Source organism: Lissotriton helveticus, chromosome 12 (assembly GCF_964261635.1).
Source record: "Lissotriton helveticus chromosome 12, aLisHel1.1, whole genome shotgun sequence".
Lineage (NCBI taxonomy): Eukaryota > Metazoa > Chordata > Amphibia > Caudata > Salamandridae > Lissotriton > Lissotriton helveticus.
The window spans coordinates 635,067,309-635,088,189 of record NC_136073.1 but is presented as its reverse complement, the minus strand read 5'-3'; the positions used below and the strand labels follow the sequence as shown (position 1 = coordinate 635,088,189).

The window sequence follows — 20,881 nt, the reverse complement described above, 5'->3', positions numbered from 1 at the left end:
CTGCCCCACCATCTGAGCCGGGCTTACTTCTTAGCTCCGGATCCTTAAGACCTTGTTAATGGTCTAATATCATCTTCCTCGAGGGGAGGAGGGGGGCTGGGCGCTAGAGGGCGCACGGTGAGATGGCCTCACTCGAGTGAGGCTCTGCCCGGCTAAGCCAAAATCCGTACAATATCCACCCTTAATCCCCCATATCTGGGGCCCTGAGGGGGTGTACAGGACGAGCAAGGTGCCCTGAACACCTTGCTGAACTCGAGAGGCAGTTACCTGCAGGCGATTGAGCTGGTGACAGCAGACTCCTAGAAGGCGTGAAGTGGCGGCACCGGAGTACCTGTGAGGCCGGAGACCTGTTGGCCCTTCGGAACTCCTGCTACTTGGTGCTGCGGGCTCTCACCATGTGGAGCGAAGACGGGAGGTGTGTGCTCCTTCGCCCCCACCGACGCGGAGCGAGGTCCTGAACATTGGCAGCGTGAGGAGAGGAGCGGACGACCCTGCCAGACGGCGGAGACCAGTTCCCTGGTGCCGGTGGCGGTAAGTGGGGCACGGGGTGTGCTGGGCCCGTGTCCGTGGAGGCGGGGGCGGTACCGGTGCACTGCGTGTCTGGTCGCCGCTGCTGTGTGCGGGGGATTGCGGGTGGCTGCGGAGGCGGGGCTACGCAAGACCGAGGCCTGGGGTGCTGGCTAGGCCCTGCGGCCTATATGTATTGATGTGACACTACAAGATGCTGCTGTGAGCGTGCCCTACAAATAGCGACCGCTGGAAGTGCTGTAGCGAGAGGTGCTCTGCTTTGGACTGCGCTGGGAGAGCTGCTTAGACCTTATGATCACTGGAGCTTATGACCGCCGCCATTTCATGACGCCGCATTGATAGTTACCCTGCATTGGCGCTGGTGGATTTGTAGACTGCTGAGCGTACCCGTCTCATGACATAGTGGGCTGACATTTGCCTTTCCTACCCCTGTGCAGTAATTTTGGCCTTGGATATATAGACATTCAGGGCACTGTGACTCTGGGCTAGGTGGGGGACCGAGGCTCATGACATTCTGGTCCTGATTAATCTGTTTAAGCACTCTGCTGAATCCCTGCATCGGGGCTTGGCTACCTGACCCCCTAGCACTGGCCCCTGGTCGCACTCACCACGTGAAGTGTAACTTGCCTGACTGCCTGGCCCTGTGATCACTGGGGCCTGCGACCGCCGCCATTTTGTATCGCCGCATTGCTAACTGACCATAATCGGCGCTGGTGGATTTATGGACTGCAGAGTGCAGCTGTCTCACAGCGTAGTGGGCCGACATTTGCCTCTCCTACCTCTGTACAATAACTCTGGCCGCTGCAAATAGAACCTAAGTGCATGATGCTCTGGGCCAGGTGGGGGATCGAAACTCGTGGCGCTCTGGTCCTGATTACTACATTGGGGTGCTCTGCGGATTTTCTGCCTTGGGGCTTAGCTACTGGACCTAATCACATTCACCCCTGGTCCCACTTGCCACATACAGTGCAACTTGGTTGTCTCTCCTGAAAAGACTGTGCGTGCTTCTGTCTGCTGTGCGGAGGGATGTATGACGTTACAACGCATGCTATTACGACGCAAGTTTTACAACGCAAGTCGTTACAACGACTTGCGTTGGGGGGCGCTGGATAGTGAATAGTTTAATTTACTATTCCAACTCCAGTCCCCGTGGATAGTAGGGATGGTGTTGGAAACTATTCCCTATCCTAGAGCGCCCCCCAGCGCAATTCGTTGTAAAAGTTGCGTTGTAATGGTTGCGTCGTAAAGGTACTTCGTTGTAATAGTTGCGTTGTAAAGGATGTTCCCCGTGCGGAGTGCGGGGCCTTAGCTATTGTGCCCGGCCCTGCGTTGACTTGGGGGTCCCTCCTGCCTCATACTGTGGTGCGGTCTCCCCCAGTGTGGGGACATTCTAGGGGGAGACATAATGAGTAGAACTGAGAAATCGCAAACGTGTCTCACGTTTGAGGCGCATAAAACACCAAAACCCTCCCAAAAGGCGGACTCGGAGGCTGATGCTCCTGTAACGGAACAATCTACATTGGAAACCACGCTCCTTGCCATTCCACGAAGCCTCCAGTCCATAGAGGGTGCGATGACTGCAGTTAATCACCGTCTTGACCACATGTCCTCCGAGCTTGAAAAACAAAATGCCCGCATTAGAGAGATGGAACAACGGGTGTCCACCGCTGAGGATGGTTTAAGTGACGTGACGGGGAAGACCCTGAATATGAAAAAGGTCCTCTCCCTCATTCAAGCGAAGAATGAGGATTTGGAGGCCCGCTCCCGGCGGAACAATGTACGCATCATTGGACTTCCTGAGTCCACAAATGTGGGAAACATGGAGACCTTCAGTGAGCGGCTGATAACTGAAATGTTTGGGACCACCCATCTGTCACCTATGTTTGTCATTGAACGCGCGCACCGCCCTCTGGCTCCAAAACTGGTCCCGGGTGCACCACCACGCCCAGTGATTGCAAGGGTGCTCAATTATAGGGATCGCGATGCCATCCTTCGCATGGCTTGGGAGAAGGGTACTATTGAGCATCAAGGGAACAAACTGGCTTTCTTCCCAGACTTCACTGTGGCTGTGCAGGCGGCTCTCAGGGAGTTTGTGGCCGTAAAGAAGTTTCTACAAGCGGAGGGGGTCCCGTACGCGATGCTATACCCGGCTCGCCTGCGGATAGGATCAGACAACGCTACAAGAATCTTCACTACCCCTAAAGCAGCCATGGATCACGCAAAGAAGTTGAAGAAGAGGCGGCGAGACTCTCAGGCGACATCTGATGCTGAGGATTGAAATGGATGTTATTGCCCATACAGAGTTATAGCTAATATTGGTATATATGCACAGGGTGGGTAGGGGTTTCGTTGACTGGTGGTCCACTATTTACGGGATTACAGAGAGGCAATGTCTTACACTGCAGACGATACACCTCTACCATGTCATCTATGGCCGCCCCATGGGGCTGCAGGCATTATTGAACTAGACTAGAATAAAGACGCAAATATCGATGCATCGCCACCTCCTATCAATTAGGAGGACAGAAGCTCTCAACGCCCCCCGATGGGTGTCCCCCATATATACATGTTTGTTTTTGTGTTGAGTTGTGGTGGGGATGTTCAAAGATGGGATGGCTTTGGCGAGTTGGGGGTACTGAAGTGGGTGGGGGGATGGGGACACGGGTGGCTGGGGGGTACTGATACAGGGTTGGGAAAACTGAGAAGACAACGTACCATGCAATCTGTTATTTGGCTATTTTCTTGCAATGGTTTGATTATAAACATTTGGTCTGGACGATGGGATGTCGCAGTGGGGCAACTGGCTACCGTATTGAATACTGGTGAAAGTGAATAACTCTGTTTGTTTTCTCACCTGGAACGTGCGAGGGCTGAACTCCCCTACAAAAAAGATTAGGTCTGTTGTCGACTACTTAGATCATATGGGTGTGCAGGTGGCAATGCTGCAGGAGTCACACCTCACTGTGGATTCGGCCAGAGGACTGGGAGCACGCTGGGCTGGTGGCCGGGTTGCGTCCTCCTACTCTTCGTACTCTAGGGGAGTTTTGGTGTTGGTCAAAAAAGGGATTCCCTTCACAGTGATCCGGGAGGAGACGGATGAGCATGGAAGAGTGGCGCTCCTTCATGGCTGTCTGGGTGGCATGAGTGTCCTGCTGGTGAATGTGTACGGCCCAAATACGGATGACCCTTCATTTTACTCAGATGTATGGCGTAGGATCTCTGCGTTTCCTCGGGCGATGATCATTTGGGGCGGCGACTTCAATGTGTTTCTGGATTCAAGATTAGATAGAACTAGTTGCGGTGAGATGCGCCCTAAGCAGGCTGCTGAGGCGTTACAGGGGATCTGCGATGTCGGGAATCTCTGTGATCTATGGAGGAGTCGCCACCCTGACAGCATAGAGAGCACGTTTATATCTACTGCCCACGGGTCCTGGTCCCGCTTAGACTTCTGGTTACTTTCAGAAACGGCCTGCTCGTGGGTGACGGGGTGTAGCACGCGGCGCGAACATTATTGGACCACTCTCCGGTTACGCTGGATCTGTTAGCTGACCCGGTCTTTCAACAGATGGTTACGGAGGTGATTGCCAACTATTTCCGTGAAAATGAGGGTACTGTGGAGAGTGCGGGGATGCTCTGGGAAGCCTTTAAGGTAATACGAGGTATCCAGCGTCGAATTAAAAAACTGGCCTCCGATATCTCAGCACTCGAGCGGGAATAGGAAGTCAACCCTTCTCCGACCAGATTGGCAGACATACGGGCACTCGTCACTGAACATGACGAAACGGTGGATCAAGAACTGCTTCAAGAAGATGGCGTCGGAGTAGGACGCTTCTTCAGGTCTCTCCGGCGCCGATCCGAAAAAGCTACTAACAGCGCGGTCCTGGTGTAGCTGCCCGGGTCCAGAGGGGTGGCGGAAGGGCCCCCAACGCAGCGGAGTGCAGCGGTGCCGTCTGAGGAGCGGAGTGACCCTTGAACGTCCGCAGGGATACCTCGCCTCTGGGGCCTGTGAAGCACCGGCCTCGCGTAGTCGGGGAGCCGACGTGGTGACTTGCTGCGCTCGCGGCACTTGGGGAAGTGCCGCCTGTGTTTATTCAGCGCCTGCCGGAGGTGGGGGCAGGGGTCCTGCCGGCAGGGACACGAGCCTGGGCTTCAGAGCCCTGTTGCGGAGGACGGCGGGGACAGCAAGAAGGTGGAGGTGACTCCGGCGGCCGGACAGTAGAGGTGCGGTGAGCACGCCACGGAGCGTCCAGAACCGGCAGACTACCGGCGGGCTGCGCAGACCGGGGCCACTGGAGGAGCGTGGTATCACGCGGGGCCCAGTGCTGATGTGAACAGGCGGTGCAGGGTCGAAGTAAGGGCCCGGCTGCGGTGCCGACCCGAGCGAGGGCTGTCGGCAGGGTGAGTGCCTCTCCAGGAGGGGGCGTGAGCGGCCGTGATACCTGGGGCAGCGGGACCTGGAGCTCTCTACAACTGATGCGACACTGCTTTGGCTTATAGGCGGGGGCTGGCTGGACGATTGCAGTTGCCACGTGGTGCCAGGGCGACCTGCGTCGTGATCCACGGCCTCGAGTGAGCAGTGCAGACCCGTTTGGATCACAGACCCCGTTAGGGGACCGGATTGCTGGGGCCGGACTGCTGCACCCTTGCCCCCTGGGTCCGCATCTCATCTGCATCTGACGCAGTTCCAGTTCAGTTACTTCCCGGAGGCCACGGCGTGGACAGCGCTACCCTTGGAGTGGACTGTGACTGCCTTGCCCTGAAGAGCCCTGCCTCCTGCTCGCACCTGGTTGGTGGTAGGGACCCCTGACCCCCAGCATATGGCTCGCCTGCTTCAGATCTGCCTTCCGGTGATCCCTGGATAGTGAGGGGGTTCCATTTGAGCTGCCTGGTAAGAAGCGTTGCGATCCTCGGGCTCCACGAGCTCCCATAGCGCCTGTTTCCTGTCTGACTGGGGGGGTCTGTTCCCCCGGTCTGCGTGTCACCAGCCAAGATGTCCACCGTGTCACGCAAGGGGGGTCGACAGGGTAAGGATGGAGCTTCCAAGTCCTCTCAGCAGCCGGCGTCCCCGGGGGCCAGTGGCTCGCAGAAGGTGTCGGATGACGAGGCGCCTGCTACTAAGGCCTTCATGTCTGAACTATTTGCATCCATTAAGGAGGATATTTCTGAGCTCAAGGCTCAGTTGGCCTCTGACCTGAGGGAAGTGCGCAGAGACGTGGACGGCATTGGCGAGAGAGTGGCGACCCTGGAAGACCATGATTTGAGCATGGCTAACGATGTGCACTTGCTGCAACAAGATATCATCCGCCTCACCGAACAGAATCTGGACCTACAGTTGCACACGGAGGACCTGGAAAACCGTTCCAGGAGGAACAACATCCGCATTCGGGCGGTGCCGTGGGATGGTGAGGCGGGAGACCTGCGTGGTTACGTCCGAGACTTGTTTTTACAGATCTTGGACGAGGAGGAGGTGAGGGAAATCGAGATGGATAGAGTACACAGAGTGGGTCTGCCTAGGCGAGGAAGGGGTCCCCCTCCTGACATCCTCGTCTGTGTTCATGATTTCCAAATCAAAGAACGCATTCTTCGCAAAGCCAGGGCCATCACGTCACTGCAATTCAGGGGCCATGCCCCTCAGCTGTTCCAGGACTTGGCAGCCTCCACGCTGCGGAAGAGAAGGGAGTTTCGCCCGGTGACTACCTTCTTGAGAGAACGTAACATCTCCTACTCATGGGGCCACCCCTTCAGGATCATCTTCCGATGGCAGAATCGGTTGGCACAGATTAATTCTCTTCAAGCAGCAAAGGACCTCTTGGGTCTACAGGATGTCCCTTCTTCACAGGAGGCGAATGCTTCGCCATCTAGGAGACGCCACCGCTCGTCCTCATGGCATAGGGTTGGGGCTTCCCCAGACCGGCGGCGGCCGGATCGTGCCTCTGGTTTGCAGGAAAGGGCCGAAGCAGTGGCTTCGGTGGCCTCAGCCACTCTGGCGGATACGCAAGAAAGCTCTGGAGCGGCATGACCACCACGGATTTGCTCTGACCAGGATCGGCGCTGGGGGGGCTTCGTTGCCTTGGTCTGGGTATGGATGTACTTTTTGGGAAGACACCTCAGACCATGGCCGCGGGGGTTGACCAACTGGCACCCCTGCTCCACTTCCAGTTAGGAAGGCCCCTCACGAACTTTGGACTACTGGACCTGATGAGTATTCTCTTTATCCTTTATGATTTCCACTTCTTTTGTTTGTTGTTTCTTTCTCTACGGGTAGGGTTGGGTGTTGGGGAGTTTGGGGGCTCGGGGTTGGGGGGGCGCTGTGACTTGTGCTATGCTTGGATTGCTTATCTACTGGGGTGGGGTGGGGATGGGGGTTGTTGGGGACGGTGGGGAGGGACCCGTGACGGAGGGCCGAAGGGGATGTTTGTTGTGTGTCTGCTGCTGAGTACGTACTTTACTGCTGGCACCTTAGTGCCACGTACGTTTTGGAAGCTACTGGTTGTCTGCTGCCTGATGGCGGGGCTGAATGCGGGGTGGGTGGCACTTGGCATGCTGAGAGCGATTTTTGGGTTTTCTTTCCGCTATGCCACTTAGTGTAGGGACGTGGAATGTTAAGGGCTTGAATTCGCCACAGAAGCGGCAGAGAGTACTGAAGTATGTGATGGATCATCAACTTGATGTGGTTGGATTGCAAGAAACCCACTTGGCACGAAAGGATGAGGCGAGGCTTCGCCATAGGGCATACCCCATTGTTTACAGGTCCTCTGCTGTTACGAAGCATCGGGGGGTGGCGCTTCTGTTCAGGGCTACGTTGCATTTTCAGCCGGTGGAGGTCCGACATGACAAGGAGGGTCGATGGCTGATGGTTAAGGGGCACATTCAGGGCAGGTTGTGTACGTTTGTGGTAGTATATTTGCCCAATGCGGGTCAGAACAAGTATTTGCAAGAATTGCTGGAGAAGATTGGGGACTTTGCGGAGGGGCTCTTGCTCCTGTTGGGAGATTTTAACTTGGTGTGGGACAGGGACTTGGACAGCTCGGGGGGGCGCAGGGCGGACACAGGGGTCTTTTCGGATTCCACGCAGCAAGGGGTGGGGGAGTTGGGTCTAGTAGACGGATGGCGAATTTTCCACCCTGCCATGAAAGACTACACATTCTTTTCACATGTGCACCACTCCTACTCTCGCTTGGATCACATTTTTCTTAGCCAGTCCCTCAGAGGGAACATTTTAGATGCCGCCATTCTTCCGATTTCGGTATCGGACCACAGTCTCTTGGTGCTCACTCTCCGTTGGGCGCCACCCGACACCGCGAGCCGGAAGTGGTACTTCCCGGCGTCAGTGGTCAGGGATGAGGTTTCCAATCAAGCCTTACGCCTGGCCATCCGTGAATTTTTCGAGTGCAATCCACCGTCGGATACTTCTCTGACGACTACATGGGACGCCTTTAAGGCGACGATCAGAGGGACGTGCTTGGGCCTCAACTCGCAACTTAACGCCCTGCGTAGAAAGGAGCGGGACGCACTGGAAGCCGAGGTGCTTGAACTCGAGAGGGCTCATAAGCTCAATCCCTCGAGGGTGACCCTGCGTCCGCTTACGGCGGTTAGGGGCAAATTGAAGGCACACTATGCAAATAGAGCCGAGCTTACTCTCTTGCGATTGGGGCGACATTCATACTCTAGTGGCAATAAGATTGGCAGACACTTGGCCCGGCAATTGCGGGACAAGAGGGAACGTGAATACATAGGAGGGATCAGAGACCCCGCAGGAGTTCTCCATCATCGAGACGGGGCGAAGGCGGACATATTTGGCCGCTTTTATGCCGATTTGTATACGGGCGAGGAGTTGGATGCGACGGCGCAGCGGGAGTTCCTGCAGCGCTTACCGCTCCCACAGGTCTCCAAGGCGTGGAACGATCTGTTAGAGGCTCCGATCTCGAGGGAGGAAGTCCTCTCCGCCATTAAAAACTTGAAATTACATAAAGCCCCCGGCCCGGATGGGTACACTGCTGTCTTCTATAAAACCTACGCAACTGAGGTGTGCGACTTTCTAGTTGCCCTCTTTAATGACATGGCTACGTCCGGAGTGAATACCGGGACTCTGGCGGAAGCGGTGATTACGGTCCTGCCGAAGCCGGGGAAGGATCCTGAGCTCTGTCCCTCCTTCCGCCCCATAGCCTTGCTTAATATTGACGCGAAGCTGTATTCGGCGATACTAGCGAGCCGCCTCCAGGACTTGTTACCGGCGATTGTTCATCCGGATCAATCCGGTTTTATCAAAGGCCGCCAAACGCACGACAATACGCGCAGGGTGATTCATCTCATTGAGAAGGCGAACAGGTTCCACATTCCGGCGGTATTGGTAGGCCTAGATGCGGAGAAGGCCTTCGACCGCGTGGACTGGAGCTTTCTATTTCACACGTTGCAGGCGTTTGGGTTCTCCGACCGGTTCATCACCATGGTGAGGGCTAATTTCTGTAGCCCGCGCTCGAGGGTGGCGGTGAACGGCCATCTATCGGCCCTCTTCCAGCACTCGCGAGGTACCAGACAAGGATGCCCCCTCTCTCCCTTATTGTTTGCGCTTAGCATTGAACCCTTGGCGATGGCGGTCCGGGAGCATGAGGGGGTGAAGGGCATTCCATTCACAGGGGAGCAGCACAAAATCTCTCTCTTTGCGGATGATGTTCTGCTATCAGTGGCTGACCCCGCTAACTCTCTCCCATGCGTGCGGGATCTTTTGCTGGAATTCGAGGGAGTGGCTGGCTTCAAGGTAAACTACGGCAAGTCTTATGTCCTGAATTTAACCTTATCACAAGCCGACGTTGCTCGGGTAGGCACTTCGACGCCGCTACCCTGGGCTTCGGGCTCGATACTTTACTTAGGAGTCCACCTCACTCCCACGGTGGGTGGCTTATTTGCAGCCAACTTCCCGCCCTTGGTGGCTAAGACGCGGGCCGAACTGGAGAAGTGGAAGCCCAGATTCCTGTCATGGTTGGGTAGGGTGCATGCCATTAAAATGGTCCTTCTCCCTAAATACTTGTATCTCTTTCAGGCCCTACCGATTCCACTGAGCACTTCATTTTTTGGACAGCTCAGAACATTGATCTTAAAATTTGTCTGGCAGGGAGGTCGGGCGCGGCTTTCGTTTGCACTCTTGCGACGGTTGCGGGCTGACGGAGGGGTCGGCCTCCCGGACCTACACCTCTATTATAAAGCTGCTCAACTAAGAGTCATGGTGGAATGGTCACAGCAATTTTCCGACAAACATTGGTTGCATATGGACCGGAGCGTGACTGGCCGGTCCATATGGGATTTGGCCTGGAAGCCCAAGCGTGATCGACCGTTGAACGCGTACATTAGTACGCCCACAGGGACTACACTGAAAGTGTGGGACACCCTGGCGGGGGATGAGCGATGGACGACCTTCCCGTCTCCATTCACTCCATTGCATTTCAATCCGGCGTTCCAGCCGGCACTCGCCGAGGGTCCCTTTGATACTTGGAGGGAGGGAGGATGCCGCGCATTGCTCCATCTGTTCCATGGCTCTGATCCCCTGACTTTTGAGAATTGCATGCGGGACTACCATGTGCAGCCAACTGAAAAATACAGGCATATGCAACTGCTCCACTGGGCCACGTCACCAGGAGTTCGGGAGGCTGCCACGAGGCCTCTCTCCGAATTTGAGGCCTTTCTGCTGAAAACATCTGCCATGAAGGGGGCCATCTCCTTTCTATACCAACTGTTGCTTCGTTCTGCCCTTTCTCCTAGACCGCGCTACATGGAACAGTGGGAGGAGATGGTGGGGAGGGACATCGCCGATGGAGAATGGTCGGCGTTGTGGAGGGACATGACGCAATTTAACCACTCAATTCTACTGAGGGAGGCTCATTTGAAGACTCTCACACAATGGTACATGGTCCCCGCCCGACTTCACCGTATTTACCCGGTAGTTTCGGATAGATGTTGGAGGGGCTGTGGCCTGCTGGGGGACTTCCGCCACATCTGGTGGGATTGCCCGGTCATCAAACCCTTCTGGGACGAGATTCTATCCCATATTAAAGATATTTTGCAGTATCCCATTGATAACTCTTTGGCATCCGTGGTCCTGGGCCTGCGGGATCCTGGCCTTGAGCACCAGACGCGCGCGGACAAGAAGATTCTATGGCTCTGCCTCGGCGCTGCCAAGCTCACGCTGGCGGCCGCATGGAAGCGGAAAGAGGCACCGGCGATCTCACTTTGGCACGCTAGGCTGTGGAGGCTTCTGAGTCTTGAGAGAATGGCGGACATCTTCCTAGGCAACTACAAAAACTTTAAGCACACATGGGGCCCCCTGGTGTCCTTTCTCTCTACTGGTTTACCCTCGGCAGTTTGCCCGGCATCGCTGAGGACCCTACATCTGTTTCAGTTCTAAGTGTGTGTGATGGATGAGTGAGGAATGGATGAGGCGCCGTCACGGGAGGGGGGGGGGTTGGGGTGGGGGAAGTTAAGTTTGTGTTCCGCTATTGGGGCATATGTGCCGCTGGGACGAGGCTTAGTTTGATGGCTTTGTGACTCTGAACCTCTACCGGCTGGACTAGACGTATTCCCCAACTGGGGTTACATTCGAGACTACATCTTTTCTGCGGATGTTGGAGTCTGGCATCTACTCGCTTCTCGTGCACTGCATTATTGCCTCGTCTTGCATTATTGCTTTCCCACTGTATGGGACCATCTATGCACCCGATGCGGTAACTTTTGTTTACTGTTTTATCTCTGTGTTTTGCAAAATAAAAAATTTTACAAAAAAAAAAAAGAACTGCTTCAATGAGCCCGCCGCAAGACGGCGCGTTATCATGGGGATGGAGAACGCCCGAGTAGATCTTTTGTGCAAAAATTAGCTGCGTCTAGAACCCAGGAACTTATTGCAGAAATGCTGGACCAGGACGATGTGCCTCACTACTCCACTCCCGAAATTAGCGAGACAATTGTGCAATTCTAGACCCGGCTATATGCCACCAAGCATGATATTTCTCCTGAGGATATTGGCACGTATCTGGATAATGTGGCTTTGGGCTGGCGCTCCGATACGCACAGGGAGTATTTGGTGTTGCCGTTTGATGAGGAGGACGTGAAAATGGCTATCATGTCACTGCCGACCTGCAAGGCAGCTGGAATGGACGGACAGTCTAGCGAATTTCATAAGGTGTATGCGTCTGAACTGGCCCCACGTCTGCTAGAAGTTTTTGCGGAGGCTTACGATACTGGGAAGCTCCCCCCATCTCTTCGGGAGGCATTGTTGGTGACACTATTGAAACCTGATAAGCCCCCGAACAAATGTGAATCGTATCGGCCACTCTCGATTATAAATATTGATGCAAAAATTCTTGCAAAGATGATTGCAACTAGGTTGCAGCCATTAGTTCCCATGCTGGTTCTGCCCGATCAGTCCGGATTTGTTACAGTGCGCTCCACTACACACAACCTTTGTACTATTTTTTCTACCTTACACTATTTTTCCCCTGACTTTCAGGCCAACGGGGTACTTCTAGATGCAGCAAAGGCCTTCAATTCACTACAATGGTCTTATATGTTTACGACTCTGCTTCGGATGGGTTTCCCTCCCTTTTTTCTAAAATGGATTAGGGTGCTGTATGACGACCCTGTTGCCAGGGTGCGTGTAAATGGGTGGGTATCGACACAGATACCGATTAAGGGTGGCACCCGTCAGGGATGTTCGCTATCACCTATATTATTTTCACTTGCCCTTGAGCCTCTCGCCTGTAAACTTCGGCAATTGCATGGTGCGGCTGCATTGCGGGTCCGTCAGAGACCGCTGGTCGTTTCGCTATATGCAGACGACATGCTACTCTGTGCATGACCCCGAGGTGTACCTAACTGAGCTACTTAGGGAATATATCAAGTTTAAGCGCTTCTCGGGTCTGAGGATCAACTGGTCGAAGTTGGTCGTTTTCCCTCTTATGGCACACACGAGGGAGATTGCGTTGGAGTTTCCGTTAACTTGGACCTCAGACCCTATGAAATACCTGGGGGTCTGGATCCATAGGGACCCGGAAGTGGTGATTTCGGAGAACTATGGGCAGGCACTCTCGAATATCACTGACAGAGCCGAAAGATGGACCCACCTACCCCATTCGCTAGCAGATAGACTGGCGGTCGTCAAAATGACGTTTCTCCCCAAACTATTATACTTTTTCATCAACATCCCTATTAAATTGAATCTGGCATTCTTCAAAACTCTACAGTCCACTTTATCGACATTCGTCTGGGGCGGGAAGAAGGCGAGGTGTAAGTGGGACTTGCTGGTGCAGCCGTTTGAGCGGGGAGGTTTCGAGGCTCCTGATTTTAGATTGTACTACCTGTGCGCCCAGGCTCAGTTCGCTCATTATTGGCACTACCCACAGCGATATCAGCCCCATGTGGCTATAAAGGTGGATGCGATGCTTCCCATGGCGGTCCAGGCGGCGCCTCTGTCAGGTGGCCCCCGGACTGAGATTAACCCAGTGCACTGTACGGCTTGGGCTTGGCAACAACTGGCAGACAGAGCGCAATTATCGTATCTATATGCCCTGTTATTGCCCCTGGCGTCACATCCGGGTATATCAGCTGCGCAGGAGCAGCGAGCTCTTAGTGAATTGGCCAAAATGGGAATTGCGCGGATAGGAGATCTTTATGAGAAAGGTTGCTTCAAAACTCTGCAAGAGGTGCAGAAGGGGAGGGATGGGGGCTTCATGTTGGGCTTCACGTATGTGCACGTGGGACAGGCGATCAGGGCTGCATATCCCGATTTCCCGGCTGAACCTGCCACTCTGCGGGCCTTGCAGGCGATGTTGGGACTAATCACGAAACTCTAAAAAAGCATCGCTGCGCGAGCAGGAGCAGCAGGTGCACCCCTCCTTTGTAAAATGGCAGACAGTGCTGGGGGACGCCTTCACCCCTGATATGTGGATGGTATGCTGTACACTTACCGGTCTCCTGACGGCTAAGTGTAATTTGAGAATAATTCACTTTAAGTTCCTGCACCAACTCTACTATACCCCGATACAGCTTTTCAAATATGGTCTACGTGAGAACGCTGACTGTGTGAGATGTGGAGGAGCGAACGCGGACTTTGTGCATGTGGCGTGGCAATGTGGCCGTGTGTTTGCGTTTTGGGAGGAAGTGACGAAGATACTCACAGATATTATTCAGGAACCGGTACAATGCACCCCCAAACTATGTTTATTAGGGTATGTCACATGTCTAAAGCCCTGTAATAGACGACTCATTGCACTAGCTACCCTGTTTTCAAAAAGAGCTGTGGCACAATGTTGGGGGGCAAAGGCGGTACCGACCAAGGAAAAATGGCTTCATGATCTGCTATACTGTAAGACTCAGCTACAAACGTATGAAGAGGAACTTCTTGAGACCTCGCGTCCGAAGGACTTCTGGGCCCCACTAACGGCATATTTGCTCACCTCTCCATATTCAGTGTGATAGTATAAGTATAGGCATGGGCTGGCCTCCGGCTCGAGCTCACTTATCGCCCTCAGAAATGCTCCATGGTGGGAACATTTCTACGTTATACTGCTTATGATGATGGTTCATTTTCAATTCTGCGACATGTCTATGTCAGGGCCTGCGTGATATCAGTTTTCTTTTTACATATACAATGGTATTCAGCCAAATGTACGTTTAGACCAAGTTGGTCCTATGTCAATCCCAGCCTTGGGTCAGGGAGGGGGGATGGGGAGGGGGTTGTTTATCTTTGTATGGATCAGAATGTGCTATTAGACATGCATATGAATGTTCTCTCTTGTTGAAAATCAATAAACATACTTAAAAAAAGATATCATCTTCCTCTCCTCCATTTCTAGCCTGAGTTTTTCCAACTCGAACTTCCTTGCTTCCCGCCTGTCCGCCAGCTCCTCTGGGGACAGGCTACTGCTGCCTGGCGGAAGGGTCCCCCCCCTCCCAAAAGCACATCCACCCTAGGAATAGACACCTCCGCCTCTCCACTAAGATCGCCAGATTGCCCACTTGCATCTCTGGCTGCTACGCAGGCCCTCAGCGCCTTATGTAGCTCATCCTTCCTAGTGAGGCCTCTGACTTGGACTTTTAGACTCTTGCAAATGGCTTTCAATTCCCTAACATTGTAGAATTCCAACCTATCCTCCTCAGAGGCTATTTCCTGGAATGAAACGGATGATGCTCTTGATTGCGGCATGACGAAGTAGCAAGTTCAAACTGGCAAGATAAACAAATAGGCCAAAAATAAAAAGGACTAGTATGTGGCACGTAATGGTCTGCGATATGGTAGTAGTGCACACCAATCACTGTAAGTCAAGTGCAAAAGCAAGTCCTATCCTCACCACTGACAACCAATGTTAGAAATTGGATTTCTGGTAGGCTAGGGCAAGGACCGAAGCCAGGCAAAAATCTCCACTCTTGTCAGGATAAGGGAGTTACACTCCTAAAATAACCCCTGCACACCCCCTTGTTAGCTTGGCACGAGCGGTCAGGCTTATCTTAGAGGCAGTGTGTAAAGCATTTGCACATAACCCACAGTAATACAGTGTACCCACTACAAAAGGACACCACAGCAGTTTAGAAAAATATCCAATATTTTTATATATTATTAAAACAAGACCAAAAACGACAAAAATCCACAATACTATATATAAAAAATGTCCGTAGTTATCAAAATAAGTTTCAAACAAAGTTCCTCGATGTCGATAGCTCTGTCCGGGGCTACCACGGCGTCGTGAACAACAAATCCAACAGATCTGGCTGGTTGCGGTGTCACGGGCCAGCGACCATGTCGGGAACACCAGCAAACAGTACCTGTGAGAAATGCAGGGCGATGAGGCCCTCGAAGTCACTCTTGTTGCAGGTCGAGCTCCTCTCTGATGGAATCAGGAGCGCTGATGTCGGCAGGCATCTGGTGCTGCGGTGCCAAGTGCAGCTGTGCGGCGTGCAGTGCCCCCAGGTCGTGGTGGAGCAGCGGCTCGGTGGCGGCATCGGATGGCGCCGTCGGTGAGACCAGGGTCGTGGTGCGAGATGAAGGCGGTGTTCATCACGGTGCTGGCAAGTCACGGTGCAAGCAGCATCATCGTCGTTGCTGAAGCGCTTTCGTCAGCTGACGAGCGGAAGACGATGGCGCCGGCGTCGGTGGGCCAAGGCTGCGGTGCGGGATGAGGGCGGTGCTCGTGTGACTTACGAGCGGTGCCCTCGAACCACGGTGCAAGCAGCGGCGTCGATTTTGCCATGGAGCTGCGGCGTCGGGGAGGCCAAGGCGTCCTCGTGAAGAAAGGCAGTGCAGATTGCGGTGCCCACAGGTCGCGGTGCAAGCAGCGGCTCGGTGGCGGCGTCACCAGGCGTCGTCGGTGAGACCAAGGTCGCGTTGCGGCGGTGCTCTCTGCGGTGCCAAGCCTTTGGCGTGAAGTGAGGCGGTGTGGAGTGCGGTGCCCACAGGTCGCGGTGCAAGTAGCGGCTCGGTGGCGGCATCGACAGGCGTCGTCGGTGAGACCAAGGTTGCGGTGTGGCGTAGCAGCGGTGTCCTCTGCAGTGCCTTCAGGACACGGGGTTGGCAGCGTGAGTTGCTTTTCCTCTGATACAGCACAAAACACACAGTCCCCAGTGTTGCGGGCAGAAGAACTTGAAGTCTTTGCTGTTCCTGAGGCTTCGTGAACAGGGGTCAAGCTCTACTTCAAGCCCTTGGAGAGACTCACAAAATAGGTTGCAGAAAGTCCAGTCCAGGCCTTTCACTGCCCAAGACAGAAGCAGCCATTGCAGGTCAGCCCAGCAAAGCACACAGCAAAGTGGTAGTTCCTCCGCATAGCTTCTCCGGCTCTTCTTCTTGGCAGTCTTCTTGATCCAGATGAGTTCTAAAGTTTAGCGGTCTGGGCCCCTGTATTTGTATCCAAAAATCCTTTGATCCTCTAGGCAGTGGGTGTCTGTGCCCAGCCAGAACCAGTTCTGCCTTCTCTGGTGTGAATTCCTGGCAGGAGGTGGAGACGGCATTGTCAAGAGGCAGCCCAGGCCTTTTGAGGTGCGAGGAAATCTCCTCCCCTTACCCCATTGCAGCCCAGGTCTATTCAACCCTTTCCTGACCCTACCTAGACTATCTGGAGCCCTCCTGCTCCCCAGCCTTCTGTCATCCAAAACCCAGACAGGCAATCCACATTCCAAAAGTGGCCCACGGGATGACTGAGCAAGAAAATACTTACTTTCTAAAAGTGGTATTTTCAAACACAGAATGTAAAAATCACCTTCACTATAATAGGTATTTTAACATTCTGAGTTCAGGCATACTAAACTCGAATTTCTACCTTGTTCCCTGGGTCAGTTTAGGATTATAAGATGTTATAATCAAACTGCCCATTCTGACCTATGAGAACAGATAGCCTTGCAATAGTGAAAAACGACATTGGCTGTTATTCACTATCAGGACATGCCACACACTTCCCCGGGCATGTCCTACCTTTCACATACACTGCCCCCTACCCACAGGGTTACCTTGGGCCTACCTTAGGGGTGCCTGACATGTAAGAAAAGGGAAGGTTTGGGACTGGCAAGTGTGTGCACTGGCCAAGTTGACAAGGCAGTTACGAACTGCGCACAGACTCTGCAATGGCAGGTCTGAGGTATTTTTTCAGAGCTACTCACGTGGGTGGCACAATCAGTGCAGCAGACCCACGAGTAGAATTTGATTCACAGGCCCTGGCACACTCAGTGCACTTTACTAGGGACTAACAAGTAAATCAAATATCCAATCGTGGAAACACCAATCCATAACACAATTGAACCAGAGAGCGCCCGCACTTTACCTCTGATCAGCAGTGCGAAAAGTGCGCAGAAACGTTACGCCAGCAAAAACAGAGTCAAAACCAGTAGGTCAGAAAGCAAAAACTCAGGGGAAACACGCCAAAAGATGCCAAGTCTAACAGGCAGCCTCTTCAGTTCGGGGTTAAAAAAAAATTGAGGGCAGTTGAGCAACTCCGAGTCAGCTGTTAGTTTATGCAAGCATATTTCAGAGATCTTAGGAGCTAAGCTTCGAAGTAAATCTGGAGAGTAGTCTAGATGTAGGTACGAGTTGCGACTGGCAGGGGTTCCGGTCGAACGCTCACAGATGGGCTTGCCTTTGGCCCGCCTTCAGTGCACCAGCAGGACATCCGCACCCCTGCCATAATGAAATAGTCTGCCTTTGATCACTGCTATAGCATCTTCTTGGAAGATATTGTTGTGGAGGTCCTCTCTATCGAAGGTAATAGGAATTTCCTTGTCCATATCAAAGCTTCATCCCTCTATTTTTTTGATGAGGACCATGGAATCTCATGACATATGCCTCTGTAGAACATACAAAGGATTTTTAGAAGATATCTGTATATTGTGCCAGAGGTTCAAGCAAAGAACCACACATAGATAAGGAGAATTATTAGGATTTTGTTCACCTTGGGAAGGATATAAATCACTGGTATGCGTATATCTTAAAAACTATAACACTTTAGGGCAAATCCATAATTTTTCCATTGCTGTCTTGGTTATTTTTGCTTTTCTCTGGGTCATGCTGATGGTAGGGTCTGTGTTAATCTGTCAGTAATGTCCTTAATTGTTTAATTGGCCTAGATTGGATCATATTGTTAAACACAATCTTTTAGATTACATTGATTCGCAATCCACATAGTGATTCAACAATGTTCCAAGATGGTCGTCATTTTAGTAGAAGATTCCCCAGGCTTATTTATGCTTGCATGATGCCTTATGCACAGCGCTCATAATCAACTTCCGCGCACCTCATAGACACAGAATACCCCAGCATGATACAGTGATTGCAGACTTCCGTGCACCAGTGTTCGCTTGGGCCCCAAGTACGCTGAATGATGTCTCTACATTGCAAAGACATTAGTCTGCCTTGCACCTATAGTTCAGTAGGGATCTCGCCTCTTAGTTTTACAAAATAGTACCCACCCATAGAAGTTACTCATCAACATTGATAATGTCTTACCATTAACCTTCGAACCCATCATATTTGCTTTGCTATTTTTACTTACTGGTATGAAAGGCATGTTCATTCATGGTGAGATACTGGGTCTGTTGGTGACTAGATTGCTCCCATGCTCGTTTATGACAATGGGCAGTGCGCTGAGTTTGGTCTTCCCCTTCTGGTGATTATTCACTCAATGTACTCGATAAGCAGGCAGTACATGGGTCTTCTCCTTTATCTTAGATCCAGTGCATATTATACTTCTGAACCCGGACACGATTCTGCATGCACTTACCTTTGACTATACTTGCATGTTTTGCACAAATGCGATATGGTCTTTTCCACTCCACTTGGTGCTTCACATTCCCCCAATGGGATTATAGCCGTGAGCCCAATCATGAAGCTGCATGGTCGAGGTCTTTTTACCACATGCAGCTCAGCACTTCTTCAAGGTGTGATTACCTTCGTTTTGGTCTGATAGGAATGCTGTTTCAGCACAGTGTCCACGTTGACATGTGGTGGCATCGTTTCAAGCATGCATGTTTCTCTGGGGGTGTAGATTTGGTTTGTTGTACTGTGCTGCACAGGAGTTCAGATAACTTATACTGCTCCTGTGCCTTTCATGCGGTTGTGCATGGAAAATTTCGTTTCTGTAAATAGATGCACATATATGCAAATATTTGTGATATGAACTGTTTTATGTTTTGTTTTCTTGGTATGTGTTTTTGTATGTCATTTGTTCTGAGGAGGCTAATATCCATTACAGCCCAAACACATCGACTCTTCAAATTAGCAGAATTTATCTACATTAAGTGGTTTTTGGATGAATTTACCTTTTTACAAGGCCTAAAATAATAGGGAAGTGTACTTCAGCTAACTCCTTGTTGATATTGTGACTACCTCCAGGTGGATTATGGACTGAAATGATTTTATAAACACATAGCATATAATACTAGAGAGGGACAAGGAACACATGAACCTGGTATATTTCTGCTCACAACAGGTGTTTGTAAAATATTGTTTCTATTTCAATACTTTTTGTGAAAAAGATGATTGCCTATGCTATTATGTGACTATGTTTATGTCCAGAGACTTTGAATTATTCAGACTGAAAAGAACTGTAGACAGATATATTGGTTGCCATTTCTAATTAACTGTGGTAATTAATAGGCCATGCCTGATCCAGCCAAATTTCCCATTAAAAGTAATGATATCATTGTGAAATAAATACTACAGGTTCAATGTAATTCCACTTTCATCAGCCTGATTTGCCTTTCTTTGATGGGATAATTTTCTTATATCGTTTGTTGAACTTCACGAGTGCGGATTACTATTGAGCTGTACATCATTGCTGAAGAGAAAAATACTTTTCAGGATAGATTGAAATAAAGAACGTGTTCTAAGATGGGAATAAGTAATGTGCTCCAAGTCTTCTAGAAGTCTTGTTGAGGGTCTCTCATGTCTACTATAGAACACACATTTACCAAAGCAAAAAAGTGATGCTGGTCCAATGAAATATGTAACTACAGTCATAGAGAAATACTATTTCATGTATGGCACAAATAATGGATCTCTATCTTTAATTTACAGGTGACACCCTGTTAGATTCTGATGTTTTATTTAAGATGACTTGGGAGGAAAACCAATATTTAATTAATCCTGAAGAGGGAAAGGAAAACAATGACTGTCTCCGTCCAGGTCAGAAATTAAATGTTTGAATTGTGCAATGTAGATCAATGTGTAGTATCTTTGTATGATGATCTGAGACAAACTGATATATCATTTATCTAAACCCGCTCATGTTTTGCACTGGAGCTGCTGCATACAAACTTCATTGGCGTGTAGTTGGTTGGGTGCAAATCACAAACTGAGGATTGTTGGCAGCAATTCTCCTACTTGTACTTGTGAAACAAAAAAACAAATTGTAGGAATTAGAAGTAATCACGTGGGGAGCTTCGAATGAACGCTTCACTCCCAGATGCACTGTGTGAAGTGGATCACAGATCCAACCCATGATTCTCCGTTTGACCATATTCTGATTTAATCCTGTTTAGTCCATAAGTAAATCACTTTCTTCATCTCATAATTAATCTCCACATATGTAACATTATGTATTTTGGAAACTTCGCATATTCACACGTGCCCATTCGGACCTCTTGAAGAATACGATCCAAACACAGGAAGTAGTTCAGAACAGCATTTCTTTATTGTTATATATATATATATATATTTATTGTTATACCCAATGCTTTTCTGGCTTATTCTCAGCCCATCGTCAGGGTTAATGTGTAAATCGACAATTTGGAAAACACAAAGTTATGCCATTACCCACTCTAATAACATAAATCTAAGTTTTCATCTTGCACAGTATAACATATAGTGCTCAAACATTTAATAAAAGAG

At 51.2% G+C, this 20,881-nt stretch overlaps 1 protein-coding gene across 7 annotated transcripts in view; it reads left to right on the top strand.

The window, feature by feature from the left end:
• The window catches only part of LOC144799973 (butyrophilin subfamily 2 member A1-like), a 683,081-nt gene that overhangs the window by 257,329 nt on the left and 404,871 nt on the right, over positions 1-20,881 (top strand). For all 7 annotated transcript variants that reach the window (XM_078671629.1, XM_078671626.1, XM_078671625.1 and 4 more), the window contains one exon: positions 20,069-20,176. In XM_078671629.1, the coding sequence (XP_078527755.1) occupies positions 20,069-20,176 (108 nt within the window). The remainder of the gene's footprint in view (positions 1-20,068; positions 20,177-20,881) is intronic.